Genomic DNA, 15,572 nt, shown 5'->3' with positions numbered 1-15,572 from the left:
CTGCTTGTGTGTTAAGGGTTATTTTGCAGACTGCCATGTTCAATGTTCAGGATTCAGAGGGTGGGGTAGCGCAGGACTGCTACTGCTTCAGACTGCGAGCGTTGAGTGTGTGGTGTAATGGTTTGTGTGTCAGGCTATGGCCTGGGAGACCAAGGCTCGAATCCCCACTCAGTAGCCATGACTCAGTGACCTTGGTCCAGTCTCTGTCCCCCAGTCTACCCTCCCTCATAGGGTTGTTGTGAGGATAAAATGGGAAGGGGAGAGACCACGTACACCACCTTGAGAAAAGGTGAGGAGATATGAACGTAGTAAATAAATAACTCCTTAGTAGGGCCATATCTGACTTTTTATTGCTCATTAACAAATTTATTGTGGCAATAAGCACTAAGCTCTCAGATAAATCATAATAAATGTACCATAATATTGTGAGTGAGTGGTATTTATGAAGGCCTAGAACCAGGCTGGAGCCTTTCCTAGCCCTGACTAGGTCTGGGCAATATCTGGTTTTCAACTTTGTGATATATATCCCCAGGTAAACATCGCAATATACTGATGTATCACAGTGTCTGAAATAAAGATGGAGCTATGTAGAGGCATTGGCTGGCTTCATGGTTTTCCGCACATTGTGATTTTTTGCATAGCATGTACACATCATGATTTGCAATATATTGCCAGGTCAAAAATTACAAAACGGATAGCATATTGTGGACTTCAAACCAGTTTTCAACAATATATTGATATATCGGCCATCCCTATCCCTGATTGGAGCTGCCAGGGGTTTGATCCTGGAACAGTTCTCATGCAAAGCGTTTCATCTCCCACTGAGCAATAGCCTTTCCCTCAAATTACTTATGTGGTTGCTCTTTGTATGAAGAAACTCACATTGTAATAAAAATATGGTTTAGAGAAGGCAAACTGAAGTCCTTTGTATTGCACTCCAAGCCTGAGATGGCCTGGGGCTGAAATCTCCAGTAGCACCATCCAGAAATACGCTTCTTGGTGGCAGAGGCCAAACTCACAGGTGTGCTTAGACTGCGTACGTGACCAGGTGGCCTCTTTATGGTTACCTGCAAATTATTAAGTTGAGAGATAAACTGAAAACCTTCAGGCTCGTTTTACTTCCAACGTATTGATCATGCAGCCGAGTCTCTGACCTATGCTCCTGCCATTGAAGTCATTAGCTGAAGTGTAATCAGCCTACCAGCACTTTAATTGCCCTCCCTGTTTGTGGAATTTTATCTGTATTGGGTATTGTGGGTCCACTCTTAACAGCTTGGCTGTTTATATTCATAACATAGGTAAGCCCAATGAGATAAGGTTGGTACTTTGGACCTCACCACCCATCCGGGTACCTCTTAACATGCCTTGTGGGTTAAGTTTCATGATTTAAGCTGTACCACTCAGTTGTCAAAGGGCAAAAGTGTTTATGTATGAGGGTGATAGACAGGTCATAATTCAATAAATAATTTGTGAATAGTACACTTTATTCACTATTTAGGGAACTAAATAGAGATTGCTTAATTACAAAACTCTCTAAATGGTATACATAATAAGATTATTGTTACAATCCATAAAATGGTTCAAAGCACGAGTATACATAACTTAATATTCAATAAAATACAGATAAAATAAGTGAAACTTTGGAAACAGACATAAATAACTAAATTATATTACATTATATTATTTTAATTAAAGTGTCACTACTCACAAAAAAGAAATGGCAGGATTGATGCCCTAATTTTTAAAATACCATTCGTCCCAGGCCTAGTTTAGTAGGTCACTTTGCTGAAAACAATGGGAAGTTTCTTTTTTCTTGTTTTAAAAAACAGTTCGATAAGACTTTTCCTTATCAAATAAAAAGAAACAATACAAACTTGAAGCATAGAACCATGTGTTTGGTCACAGCAAATGTATGAGCAATGTAAAATCTCCTACAAATACACCATCCGTAAGACAGAAACGCTAAATGAAGTTTATTTGCTTGTTTCAGTTGACTTGTTCAGAGGGAGGGAGTGATAAGGAAAACTGGGCATGTGGAAAGCCTTCCTTTCATCAGTCAACTGCTCTGAGAGACTCTTGTTCAGGTAGTGCTACTTGATTTGTACAAACTGTGTAGATCCCAGAGGAGATTCCGGCTCTGCTATCCGGCAGGTAGCTTAAATTCCATTGGCTTCAGGGAGTGTCACTTTACCTGCACACAACAACACATTCAAACAGCCGCAAATCCTTTTATTGGGAGAGTGGTTTACTTTTAACATGGAGTCACGTTGACCAGAGGGCATAAACAGGGACACGTTGCAAAAGATTCAGATTACTTGAGAGTTGGGGTAGTTTGGGCACGGTATCAAGTGTCCCAGCTTTTTGTCCTTGCTAGTAGTGATGCCAGTACTTGCCAGTAGTGATGTATGGAAGTGAGAGCTGGACCATAAAGAAGGCTGATTGCCGAAGAATTGATGCTTTTGAATTATGGTGCTGGAGGAGACTCTTGAGAGTCCCATGGGCTGCAAGAAGATCAAACCTATCCATACTGAAGGAAATCAGCCCTGAGTACTCACTGGAAGGACAGATCGTGAAGCTGAGGCTCCAATACTTTGGCCACCTCATGAGAAGAGAAGACTCCCTGGGAAAAGGCCCTGATGTTGGGAAAAATGGAGGGCACAAGGAGAAAGGGGCGGCGGAGGACGAGATGGTTGGACAGTGTTCTCAAAGCTACCACCATGAGTTTGACCAAACTGCGGGAGGCAGTGGAAGACTGGAGTGCCTGGCGTGCTCTGGTCCATGGGGTCACAAAGAGTCGGACACGACTGAACGACTAAACAACAAACAACAACAAGGCTGGCTTGAACTCCTAGGGAGATCCCTCCCAAAGTGGGGTTTTCAGACAGTGTCTCAGCACCCTGTTTTGGCAGGGATCAGTTGCAGCCAATCCCAACTGAGGTTTCCTGGCCAGCCTAGCTTGGGTCAGCTCCACTTGGGAGCCCCTGAGTGGGACTTCCATTTCATGCCCAAGTTAAAAGTCACCAAATACAAGGAGCAACCAGGGCACCGTTCGAGGCTCCCAGTTATTGCTTTGCAGCTGCAGCATCACCTACTCTCACCCAGTATCCCATACGGCATCAGGTATGGGGCAGGTGGGGAACCAGCCCCCTCCCAGGCCAGATTAGGACCGCTATGGCTCCCAGGTTCCCCACTGCTGCCCTGTATCATGGAAACATTCGCCTTGTGCCTGGCGCTGGGATATATAGTTCTCGAGACAGAATGCTTGGGTGTCTTTTGCAGATGCAGAACCTTCGTTGTTCCGACTCCAAGAATGGCTCCGTAGCCTCTCTGCACTCGGCCAAGTTTCCATAACAGTTCCTCCATGCATTCTGTAGGGGTTGCTTAGTAACCTCATTCTTACACTCCTTATTATGCAACTTAACTTGTGTTTGGTCTGTATTAACATGCTACTGTTGACTTCAAAGAAAGGGTGCAGCCTTGGCTGGAGTACAGCATCAGTCATTCTCTCCACCTCTTCTTGACCCATTTTCTGTCTTACCCATCCAGGGAGTCTTGCCAGACTGCAGATAAGAAACAGATGTGCCTCTTCCCAGTTGTCTGCCATCCTATCCTCTCATTTTTAATCTTCAAGAAATAAAGCAGCAGAAGCTGGGCGGCTCTGTCCACGTAAACATGTTATTAAGAACGTAACATTAGGGTGAAAAGGAGGCAGTTTGCAGGTCTCCCCAGATGCAGTGTTTATCTTAAGCAGAATGCTTTACGGCATCTTCTAGATATTAAATGGAGATCAGCAGGCATTCCATTGAACCTTCAGTTGTTGTAACTGATTGTTATCACAGGAACACAACCAGCTGATCTAGTGCTGGACAAGCCAAATAATCATAGAATCATAGAGTTGGAAGGGACCACGGGGGTCATCTAGTCCAACCCCCTGCAAGGCAGAAATCTGTCATCCAACATGGGAGTTGAACCCATGACCCTCCAATTAAGAGTCTTGTGCTCTACTGACTGAGCTGTATGGCAGCAGGTATAAAAACATAGGGTTCCCTAGCTTGTAACGTCTTCCCAAGCGACTGGTAGTATTTCTGCATGCAAGGTAAGGCTGATTGGCTTGCTTGTTTCCATGTTTTAAAAATATTATATCCCACCCTTTTAACCCTTAGGGTCATTTAATCTTAACTCTCTGTAATGCAGGAACATCAAGGCTTAAAATAGCATCAAAACAGTCACTACAAAAGAAAAGGTAAAACAATTAAAAACAGCAACAATTTGAATCAATTAACTATTATACATTTTAACGTACATTTTAACGTACGTGGCTGGCGCCTGAAACTCACTCAACAGGCACTAGGCAAGCACCCCTCTGCAGAATATTCCTGAGTTGGGAGCCACCACCAAAAAGACCCAGTTCCTTGTTGCCTCTTGCCTAACCTATGGTGGCAAGGGCTCCCAAAGTAGGATCAGATTGTCCTTTTGGTGCCTATGATCCAAGCCATGTAAGGTTAAAGCCTCACCTTTGAATTGTGCCTGGCACTTGATAGGCTGGCGAAATGAGGAAGGGGAGCAGCCAGGGAAGGAAGTTGAGATTGCAAGGGCAGCGAGTTGTTTTCCTGGAGGGCCGCTTTGAGAAGGAAGTTCGGTTGCAAACACCATTTTAGAAACATAGGGAACTCATTAATACCAAGCTGGACCCAATGGTCTATCTAACTCAGAACTGTCCGCCCAAGAGATGGGGAACCTGTGATCTTCTAGATATTGCTAAACAACCAATTTCCCAATGTTCTGCATCACACAGCCCCAGGCTCTTTTTGCCCTTGGGTTGAGAAGGAAGGAAAGTGCAAGGAAGGCAGTGCTACTCTTCAGTAGGCCAGTTGTTTATCCCTATCTTAGAAACGTGTAGTTGAAAAGAACTTCACAGGTCACCAATGCCCCCTTTTTGAAGCAAGAATGCTGTGTCATGTAAAATGCATACTTGCTGACGTCTGATAATGCATCTTCACCTGCCACAGTCGCTTTTGCTCAAATCCTCGTGATATCCTGGACTTGTTTGGAAAAAATGCTCCCCACGACTTCCTGCAGAGGCCAAGTCCTTGCTATCTATTTACAAAGGAGATTGGCTTGCCAAGCCGAACCTGAATGATAAGGAGGAAAACAGATCCGACACTATGTAGTTTGCAGTCGGGTTAAGCCAAAATCAACAAACCTCTCCGTTAACCTGAGATGTCTGTACAGCTAAAAAACACACACCTGTTTTGGGTTTTCCCCGCCCCTCCTTTCTGAAGCAAAAACAACCTAGGGTTTCTGGCAGGATTCATGCACCTGCTGGCAGATTCAGGTTCCACAATTAAAGCTGATTTGCTGCTCTTGAGCTACAAACCTATCCCACCCCCAGTGTGACTTTTCAGGATAAGGAACGTGATGGGAAAATCACTTGCTTGACGCAGCATCCTTCAGTCTTCCTGCAAACAAATTGGAGCAAATGCTTAATAAGCAATTGCCTGGAAGGGACTGCATAATCCTGCTTCACCTTAAAAGGTGAACAGGTTTATTGTTTGCCTCTTGTAGACTTGAGCCCACTTCATCAAATGCTGAAGTGTGATCCTCAGTTGTCAGGTTACATCTAGTCTTGGTTTATACATGCCGCAGAATGAATGTTGAAGTGCCGAGACAGTAGACTGATGCTGCTGTTACTTCTGGCTGCAGGAGAATGATCACATTCTGAAATTCTCTCCTGTCTTTTCATTTTAAAATTTCAACTGATTTTTTAAACTTATTACATTGTTGTGTTGCTTGCACACTGCTTGGGGAGAGGTGCAACTAAGTGGTATGTAAGTGGTTTATAAACATATACCGTATTTTCCCCTGTATAACACGCCCCCATGTATAAGACAAGCCCTATTTTGGGGGACTCCAATTTAAGAAAATGGGGGGAGTTATTGAGCTTTTTGGGGGGAGGGGGAATCATGGCTGCAACCAATCACCCGTCCCCGCTATGCACTATCCATGTATAAGACGACCCCCAATCATAGCTGTCAACTTACAGATTTGAAAATAAGGGACCGGCAGCCTCGAAAATAAGGGATCAGCAGCCAAAATAAGGGATTTTGCTTCGCTTATGAGTTCCATCGGCCCTCCCCCACCCAAGAGGGAGGGAGAGACTCTTGCCCACACCGCCCGCGAGCCCGGCATGAGGCGGTTGCAGCGGTGCCGTGGCCGCTGAAGCGCTGCCCTTCTGCATCCCTCCCCATCCCCCCCTCTTCCTCCTCCCTCAGGCTGCCGCTGCCGCCTCCGGCTTCCCCTGGCAGCACGGCGGAAGCCTTGCAAGAGAGGGGCTGCCTGCCTGCCCGCCGCCACCCGTCTTTCACAATTTGCTCCTGAGAGGGGAAAGGGAGAGACGGAGATGCGGCAGCTCATGCGTGCTCTCGCTCGCTCGAGACGGAGACCCACGAGCCGCTGCTTCCCTCCTGAGCCGGGTGAGCATGAAACCAGGGAAATTTAAGGGACATCATCAGTCCGAGACAGCAGCAGGACACGGCGCTGGGATAAGGGAGTTTCCCGCCAAATAAGGGACGGTTGACAGCTATGCCCCCAATTTTGAACATTATTTTGCAGTAAGAAAACCTTGGTTTATACATGGAAAAGTACAGTAAATATAAACAATAAAAATTGAGCACAAACAGAAAAGCAGCATGGCTGGCAATCAGACTGTGACTGGGACGTTTCTCTCTTGATATGCTCGTCCCCTGTTGCATAGAGACTTTTATATTTTTAATCTGGAGGAATATCCCAAACTGGGATTTCCCCAGATTTTTGCAGCCTGGTGTGCTGCAGTCCCTTTTGCCACCCCATCCAAAACTTGTTCTTCTGCATGCATGGACTTAGCATGCAACTTTGATTTTTTTACTTTAGTTCAAATTGCTCTGGAAGTTGTTTTTCTGCAGGGTTCTTCTATCTGAGGTCAGAGCAGAATGCCATTAAATATAGTTCAGCAACCAAAACAGCTTGAATATATTTTAAGTACCCAAATATTTGGCGAGGGTGACATGGCCTTTCAACTTCTGAACAGGCACATGTGACTTCCCCGGCAAGTCCCTTTGCAAACATTTGCTCTGACCCTCCAAAGGTCTTTGTAGATTGGCTAGATTAATTCATCGGGGAGTGAAAGTCCATGTTTAACTGCTCCAAACTTAAGAAGAGTGTTTCTTGTTTAGGGCAGGAGGGAGTCATTGTCAGTTGGGTTGTAGCAGTGGGGAACACAACACCATATAGAGGCAAAACAGCTAAGGGCTTGAGACAAGGAGTCTATCATTGACTTGGGTTCACTAAGAGAAACTGGTAGAGGGATATTGATGATGCGAGGTGTACTGGATTTGTGTGTGTGTGTGTGTGTGTGTGTGTGTGTGTGTGTGTGCATGCCTTGTGGCTCTTCCACAGTGTTTGTTTCTGACAGGACCACAAGAAGAAAAGTTGTTGAACCTCACTTTAAGTAACAGATGTGTAATGATTCAAAACAAAAGGGCAAAAGGCAGTCGTCGTTGCATCCCCATTATCTAGTACAATACTTTTGGGAAATGATGGAAAGGTGTGAGGGAAGGTTGAAGAGAAATCTCTTCTCCCTACTCCCCACCCCATAACCATTTAATGTGTGGGTGTTTGTTTTCACAAACGACATTCATAATTGGAGACCACAGTTATTTCATTATCAAAGCTGGCTTTTTCTTTCTATAAATTAGCATCAGTGAACCCATTTCTTGGCTTTCAAACTCTGGGTTGTCAAAGAGTCCAAGATATTGTCAAGACTCCTACACAACTTGGGACCGGGATACCTAAAATATTTCCCCGCCTCTTACGTAACCACTTGGTTGCTATGCTCTGCAGTAGATGCACTTTTGCAGATAACCATTTCACCACCACAAGGTCCATTCTGTATGGTGCAGGATTCACCATACAGTGTGGCAACACCTACACGCTGAAACTCCCTTCCATTACATAACAGAGAAACGGTATCTCTTGTCATATAGAAGTTGCTCCAGCACCATGTCCATTTTGGTTTCCTTCTCCCACATCTTTTCCAGCTTTTCAATATCATTTTTTTAGGTGTGGTCTTGGAGACACAGTATTCCAAGTGTGGTCACACCATGTAGAAGCTTACAGTGGTACCTCAGGTTAAGTACTTAATTCGTTCCGGAGGTCCGTTCTTAACCTGAAACTGTTCTTAACCTGAAGCACCACTTTATCTAATGGGGCCTGCTGCCGCCGCCATGCCGCCGGAGCACAATTTCTGTTCTCATCCTGAAGCAAAGTTCTTAACCCGAGGTACTATTTCTGGGTTAGCAGAGTCTGTAACCTGAAGCGTATGTAACCTGAAGCATATGTAACCCGAGGTACCACTGTACTTTACCACTTGCATGCATTTAATTTTGATGGCATGGTTTTGAAACCAGCATTTTACATTGGTTTTTCTCTCCCTCCGTCCCCCCTCCCCCTATTTTTTTTTAGTAAGAGAAATTGTAACCTTCTTTAGAAGCCAATTGTTCATTTGTGGAACCACAGAAAGCCCCTGGTCCTCCCCGCCACCTCCCAGTCCTGGTTATGCTTATAGCGGATCATTGCAACGTTGCTATAGAAATAGCCCTTGAAGTCTTGCACAGCTGCTCAGGCTCCTGAAAGCTCAGCACTTTTATCTAGTTCTGCCTTGGTGAGCACTAGCAAAATGACTTGGGGTTTTGTAACCTTGAAGAATGTAATTTAACACTTTTCCCCCCTCCCCTGAAAGCTTCTGTCTCTGGCAGTGCAGCAAAACATGCCTATCATCACAGCTTCTTTTCCAGCCTCTGCTACTTAGATCTAAGTGGTTCAGTATGAATTAGCTTGCAAATGAAGGGCAGAAACTTGCATGCTAATGACAAATATGTTGTCTTCTTTTTCAGCTCTCAAGAAGATGAAAGGCCCATGTCACCGTTCTACCTAAGGTATTTACGTACTTATATTTGCTTGTCTCCACTATGTTTCAGCTTTGTAAGAAACTGCTGCGGATGGGAGACGGTTATTAGTGTTTTCTGCAGTATACATGTCCTTCCTTAGCCAATGAAAGGAATCAGCTGTTCTGCATCCAGGCCAGGTGCAACAAAGCTCTTTTTCATACAACACATAGTTGTGGAAATCGCTGCCACAAAGAAGTGCCGCAGGCTGCATGTATTCAGTGAAAACATGGAGAGAGAAGTGGTTTCATACATACTGACCCCACCCATTGAAAGCAGCATGGTCAGACGGACACATAAACATTGTGACAGCGGTTACTGGGGCCCAGTCAGACTGGTAGGCCAGAAGGTTGGGAGACAAACAGCAGGGGGAGCCAGAGCCAATAACAAAAGTCTCTATGACTTTTCCTGATTTCTACACATCGGTTTCTCAATCTCAGAATGCCAGGGATTTGTTGCTTATTTTAGCTAGGAGATGTTTAGGGATTTTTCTTCTTGTTGTTTTAAATAATATAGTGGAGATAGTTTGGGAAGGTCTGTGGCAAAGTGATAGGGCATCTGCTTTGTACAAGATCACCGGCATCTCTAAGTAGGAGAGACCCCCTGTCCAAAACTTTGGAAAGCCTCTTGCAGTCATTCTAGACAATAATTCACTCCTGGTTTGACTTGGTTTCCCACGTTTCTGTGATTATATAAGGAAATGCCTGTGCAAATGTTTCATATCACACATAGGAACAAATGGCGTTCCAGAGGTCTTCGCGTTTTGAAAGTTGTTTTCCAGGCTTGCTTTTATCATTCCTGGAATATTTGAATACAGGAAAAGCATCTAGGGCATAATCTCCTGGTGGGACTACTCGGTGAGCAGGTCTTGGAAGCGCATTGGTGGTGTGCCCCATTTAAATCAGTATCTCGTTAATTAAAGCAAAGCAATAATCTAGCTTTGCGACATAATTCCCTGTTGCACAGCTTGTTTCTTTTTGTTACTTCGCTTAGCATCATAATGCACCCCTGATTACATTTGGCAGCTTGTTTATTTAAAAAGAAAGGAAGGAAGAAAGAATGGCTGCTCAGTGTCACACACCAGAAATGCGTGGTTTGCCAAGAGGAGTTAATTTGGCAGGGAAGGTGGCCACAAGCTGGCCAACAGCGGGTGCTTCGTCGCCTGAGAGCTCTCGTGGCAAGAGGCAGCTCTTGCTGCTTCAACAACTCCTGCCATTTATCTTCCCTGCCTTGCTGCAGAAACCAAAGGGGGGGGGGGGGATTGCCCTGCAATTCCATGCCAGAAGCTGCTTTGCAAGACATCTCTTTTCTTTTCCCACCCTGCCGTTTTGCTGACTTCCTGCCCCGCCGCGCTTGCCTTGATGTAGACATATTTATGCGATAGAACAACTGAGCAATTAACGTAAACACATGGAGGATGTGGGCTGCAGCTTTTATACAGTACACAGAGTACAATGGTCGAGAGGAGCTGGGTGGGTGCAAACAAGAGCTGTCCATATTCCAAGGACTGCACGGTGCTTTTTCTCTTGCCAGCTGGCAGGAACGCTCTGTATATGCCTTTTTTTATTCTTCTTATCATCGGCGCTGCAAATGTTGCAGAGTTTCTGATGAGCGCAGCGGCTTGTGTTCCTTAACGATCTCCTCTCTCCCGTTTCAGTCAAGGGCCGTAACCTAAAGAGCACAGCGGAATGATTAAACAAACATCTGTAACATTAGAATCTTAATTGTCTGAAATTCCTTTTAGACTTGGTGCAATCTTAAATCCCCCTCCATGTGGGTGCAGCCCTTTGTAAATCCAAGTGCAGACATCTGCTTAACATTGAGCCAGTTTCTACAGCCCTATCTGTAAAAGTAGACAAATAACCGGAGGCTTTCAGTCAAAGATTTGGCCTGTTATTTGCTCTGCACATCTTCTCCCTACCTGTTGTGTGTCTGTCTTCTTTCCCCTGTGACTCCTCTTCCTTGCCTTGTCCGCTGCATTGTTCCAGCCCTCTTCCTGTTCCAGCCCTCCTTTCCTAGATTCCCCTGTCTCTGTTTCCCTTAGCACAGCCTCTGCCAATCTGGCGCCTTCCAGATGTTTTGGACAACAACTCTCAGCCAGGCCAGCTGTGCACCTGGCCTCCCATCCCTATGGCAGGTTGAGACTCTAAGCAAGAGAGCAGCTAAGCCAATGGTAACCAGTGGCTTGGCCAGCCCCACTGTGACAGACAGGCAAGTAGCTGAGCCAATCACAGCTGGAGTTCATCACCACCATGACCACTGCTTAGTGCACTATAAGGTTTTTTTAACAATATAAAACAATATGCTATTTCTCAATTTTGCGGTGGTGCTAAATTGACACAAGAATCTTGCATGCCAAAAATATTGTTTATATGACTAAAAGCAAATAGCACTTGGAACCGTGATTGCCTTCCCTCCATTGTTTTATTAAGAGCAACAAAAACTATATTATATTATCAAACATGTGATACAATTCCATTCAAATAAACAGGAATATTGTCATCCGTTTTAGGAGGTGTCAGTTGTAGCTTAAAACATGAAGCTGCCATGTTTTAATAGGTTAAAAGCCAAGAGGATCATTGTTTGGTTTTCTAAATCTTTGTACACAAAAACTTTCTGTGCCTTGTCTTTTGCTTGGTAATCCTGGGTTTATATTAGCACGGAGATTCATAGATAAGCAGGGCGTACTTCAGAAAACTGAAAAGAACAGGTGGTGTATGTCAACAGGGGTAGATAAGAAACTTTCAGGTAATGCAAGCAGGGCCTGGGTCTCCGGGTGTTTAGGTCAGCCAAGTAGAAATGATCAGTTGTACACGAGAAAACCATGTTCTGATTGGACTTTAGAGATGCTTGGCAGAGGCAGCGGAATACTCCTGTGCAAAACAAAATTTGACATCATGAATGGCTTCTGTCCATGAGCCAGAGAAAGACTTAATTCCTATTATGCTAGTGGGTGCAATGTATAGAGAAGGGACATCTAAGACGCAGGCCCCTTTCCTTTTCGTATTGAAAATATCAGGCTCGTCTCCTGAAGGAGGCACCAAGTCTCTTCTAGAGCAGGATTTGCCAATACTGTGAAAATATATCTGCTAAGATATCTGCCAGTTAATTGCCTTTGGTGTCTGAGAAAGGTCTCATTCAACATCCCATCAAAAATACAGAACGCATGAGGGGCTCTATGCTGTTCCTGGCCCAGCAGTTCCTGTTTTCTCTAGCTCAGCATCTCCTACGTAACCCCACGGCAGCCATTTTTTGTTATGCCACGCCACCCCAGCAGCCATTTTGTGACTGGCGCCCACAGAAACTTCCTTCTCAGAATTCCAGATATGTCCTTGCAGTCCAAAAAGGTTGGCGATCCCTGTTCTAGAGGGGGAAACAGTGTGGTGGTGGTGGTGCTGATGGTCCCTCAGAAGAGAAGTCTGTCTTTTGGTTTGCTTTCGTGACGCTGGGCTCTGGGTTGTCGTTTTTTAGGAAAGCTCTCTAGCGCCAACTCGGTTAACTGCGTGTTGCAAGCAAATACATTTAAGTAATCTGTGGTGCCATATTTTGAAACCAAAGCCCCTTTTTAAAAAAAGTGGGGGATTGTAAAGGACTGAAGGGGCAGGATGCTTAACCTGCCTCCTCACAACACTGTGAGTCTAAGCATTTTCCCCTGTGTGGTTCTATGGGGCAGAAGCAGCCATTTTGGAGAGCAGTAAGGAGCTGACAAATGGGGAAGGGTTAAAAATCAGGGGTTAACTGCCACTCCTTTGGGCATAAAGGTGGAATTTAATTAAAAAAATTACCCACCCACCCTTGGCTGCCCCTTAACTCTGAAATGCTCTGTTTTCAATGGAAGCTAATTTAATTTGTTTTTGTTTTTTAAAAAGCTTAATTTGAACTTGCACCCAGATCTCAGCAGGGCTTATTACCAAGAAGCTCAGGCCGTGTCAGTGTTCTTGGGGAGTTAGGGTTAGACCTTGCTTTTTTTACTTTAGCAGAGTGGCGTTGTGGTTGGAGTCTTGCGTTCGAATCCCCGCTCGGCCGTGAAGCTCACTGAGTGACCTTCGGCCAGTCACTGCCTCTCAGCCTCATGTGCCACACAAGGTTGTTGGGATTAAGTGAGGGGGAAGAAAACCATGTGTGTTCACTTTAAGCTCCTTGGAGGAAAAAGGTGGTTTATAAATGCTGCAGATAAATGAGAATGGTGTCACACTGAGTGAGTTTAACAGGCATGATTTTGTGCCTGAGAAACACCTCCCCCCCCCCAAAAAAAAATCTAATATAGGAGAGTCCATGCCTTGGGTGGAGAGAGCCTAGACTTGCCAAAGTGAATAATACAGGAGAGGTCCCTGTGGGTAGCCTCAGCGAAAATCTTTGCACGCCCTGCCGGCTAGGCTTTCAGCTGCAGGTGTCGCTGCTCACAAATCCCCAGCGATGATTTGATTAGAGGAAAGGGGGAGGAAAGTGCAAGAGTAAATAATTGCTTTCTGCCTGGACAACTTCCTCGATAAGAGAAGCAGCCGCCTTGCGAACACACCAGGGCATACGATGACAGACATGTGAAAATGCTGCAAGAAAGCTAGACTTCAGCCTTGCCTGGTCCCCTGTTAAAAGCCGATTGATCTGCAGGCACTTGCCTCTGTGCTGTAAAAAGAAAAGGCCTCACCTTCTCATTTCCATGCATCAAATCTGCCGCTGCTGCTGCTGCTGCTAAAAGACACAAGGTCAGGCCAAGCTTGCTGTGGTTCCCCGTCAGTTGGTATCTCTGCAGATATATATGGCCAACATGAGTACCGTACAGATGTTGTCATTGTGTTGCGGTTCCCTGATGACTTTGTGTTCATCCTCTGAGATCCTTCTTTGTGTGCCTCTTCCACACAGGGCTGGAAGAGTGGCAACATAAGAACGGGGCCTTTCCTGCAGTGGCTTCCCATTTGTGGAATGCTCTCCCCAGCAAGGCTGGCACCTTCATTATATATCTTTAGGTGCCAGGCCTTTGGCTGATTAATACTCTATGGCCTTTTAAATGTGTTTGTGGGAGGGGGGCATTATTGTTTCATTGCTTCTGTTTTGACTATCTCTCTTGTGCTTTTATCGTGTATTTTTATCTTGAGATCTTTTGATGAAGGGCGGCATATAAATCTAATAAATAAATAAATATTTAGTGGCAAACCCGGGTTTTCCTCTGGGTGACGTGTGTCCTTGTACACCTGACCCTGTAAGACTGGACCACAAATAAATAACAGAATCCTAAGGACTAGCGCCTTAACTCGTTTTTAGGCCTTGCTTTGGCAAGACCTGGAGGTCTGTCCTAAGTTGAAGCCCTGATGTTCTTCTTCTTCTTAGAACCATAGAACCGTAAGAGAGATGGAAGGGACCACAAGGGTCATTTAGTCCAACCCCCTGCGATGCAAGACTCTTTTGCCCAACATGGGTCTCGAACCCACAACCCTGAGATTCAGATTCTCACACTGTACCGAGTGAGCTATCCCAGCAGTTCTTCTCTGTTAAATTGTACACCACCTTTCCTTCAAGGAGATCAAGGTGACTTAGATAGTTCTCATCCCCTTCTGATCCTCACAACAACCCTGTGAGGTAGGTCGGGCTGAGATCATGTGACCAGCTCAGCGTCACCCAGCAAGCTTTGCATTAGAAGAATGCCGCCCGTCTCTGATGAATAGACTGCTTCTTTCTAGACTAACCCAACGTGTTCTGGGTAGCAGCAAGGGGTTCACACATTACAGTGGTACCTCTGGATGCGAACAGGATCCATTCCGGAGGCCTGTTCACATCCTGAAGTGAATGCAACCCACATCCGCAGGTCGCGAATCGCCGCTTCCATGCATGCGCGTGACGTCATTTTGAGTATCTGCGCATCCGTGAGCGGCGAAACCCGGAAGTAACGCACTCCATTCTTTCTTGGTCGCCGCAGAACGCAACCCGAAAAGGCTTAACCTGAAGGGACTTCAACCCGAGGTATGACTGTACTAGAAAGTACTAGCAGGAATGCTTAGCGGTAAGTCCGAAGAAGCACACCGGAGACAAACTGTTTGAGAAGCAGGACGCTTGAAGCGTTTTCTTGTTCAGCAAGCGTCCGTTAGGGTGGTGTGCTGAGCCTTGCATTTCTCAGCGTATCTGCCTCCCTCAGCGACACCATGTCGTTCTTGTTTGCACACATGCAGGCCAGCCAGCTGGGCGAACTAATTCTCTTGCCGATAAGAGGATCAAGCCCAACGAAATGTTTTAAGCTCATAACAACTTGGTTTATGAATACTGTAGTCAGGCTCTGAACCTCAGTAACATGTCACGTGGCCCCTCTTATCTGCAAAGCTGAGTCAGCGGGATGGAGGAGGCGGAGAGACAGGACTCCGGCACGTCTCAGACCTGACCTTGCCTCCCAGTTCAGAGAGCTGCGCCGAAGACAAGGCTGTGTTTTCACTTCCTGGGAAGACAAAACTTTGACGATGATAGGTAGCCCCGCGGAGAGGTCATTGCAGTAGTCCAGGCAGGAGATAACTAGAGCATGCACCACTCTGGCGAGACAAGTCGGCGGGCAGGTAGGGTCTCAGCCTGCGTACCAGATGGAGCTGGTAGACAGCTGCCCTGGAC

The 15,572-nt window shown here is 45.6% G+C and overlaps 1 protein-coding gene across 5 annotated transcripts in view; it reads left to right on the top strand.

Annotated features, from left to right (window-relative positions):
• FAM13A (family with sequence similarity 13 member A) overlaps positions 1-15,572 on the top strand; it is a 156,014-nt gene that overhangs the window by 95,182 nt on the left and 45,260 nt on the right. For all 5 annotated transcript variants that reach the window (XM_028743572.2, XM_028743573.2, XM_028743571.2 and 2 more), the window contains one exon: positions 8,931-8,972. In XM_028743572.2, coding sequence (XP_028599405.2) covers positions 8,931-8,972 — 42 coding nt within the window. The remainder of the gene's footprint in view (positions 1-8,930; positions 8,973-15,572) is intronic.

Source organism: Podarcis muralis, chromosome 9, assembly GCF_964188315.1.
Source record: "Podarcis muralis chromosome 9, rPodMur119.hap1.1, whole genome shotgun sequence".
Lineage (NCBI taxonomy): Eukaryota > Metazoa > Chordata > Lepidosauria > Squamata > Lacertidae > Podarcis > Podarcis muralis.
The sequence above is the reverse complement of the archived record's forward strand: the minus strand, read 5'-3'. Positions and strand labels throughout refer to the sequence as shown.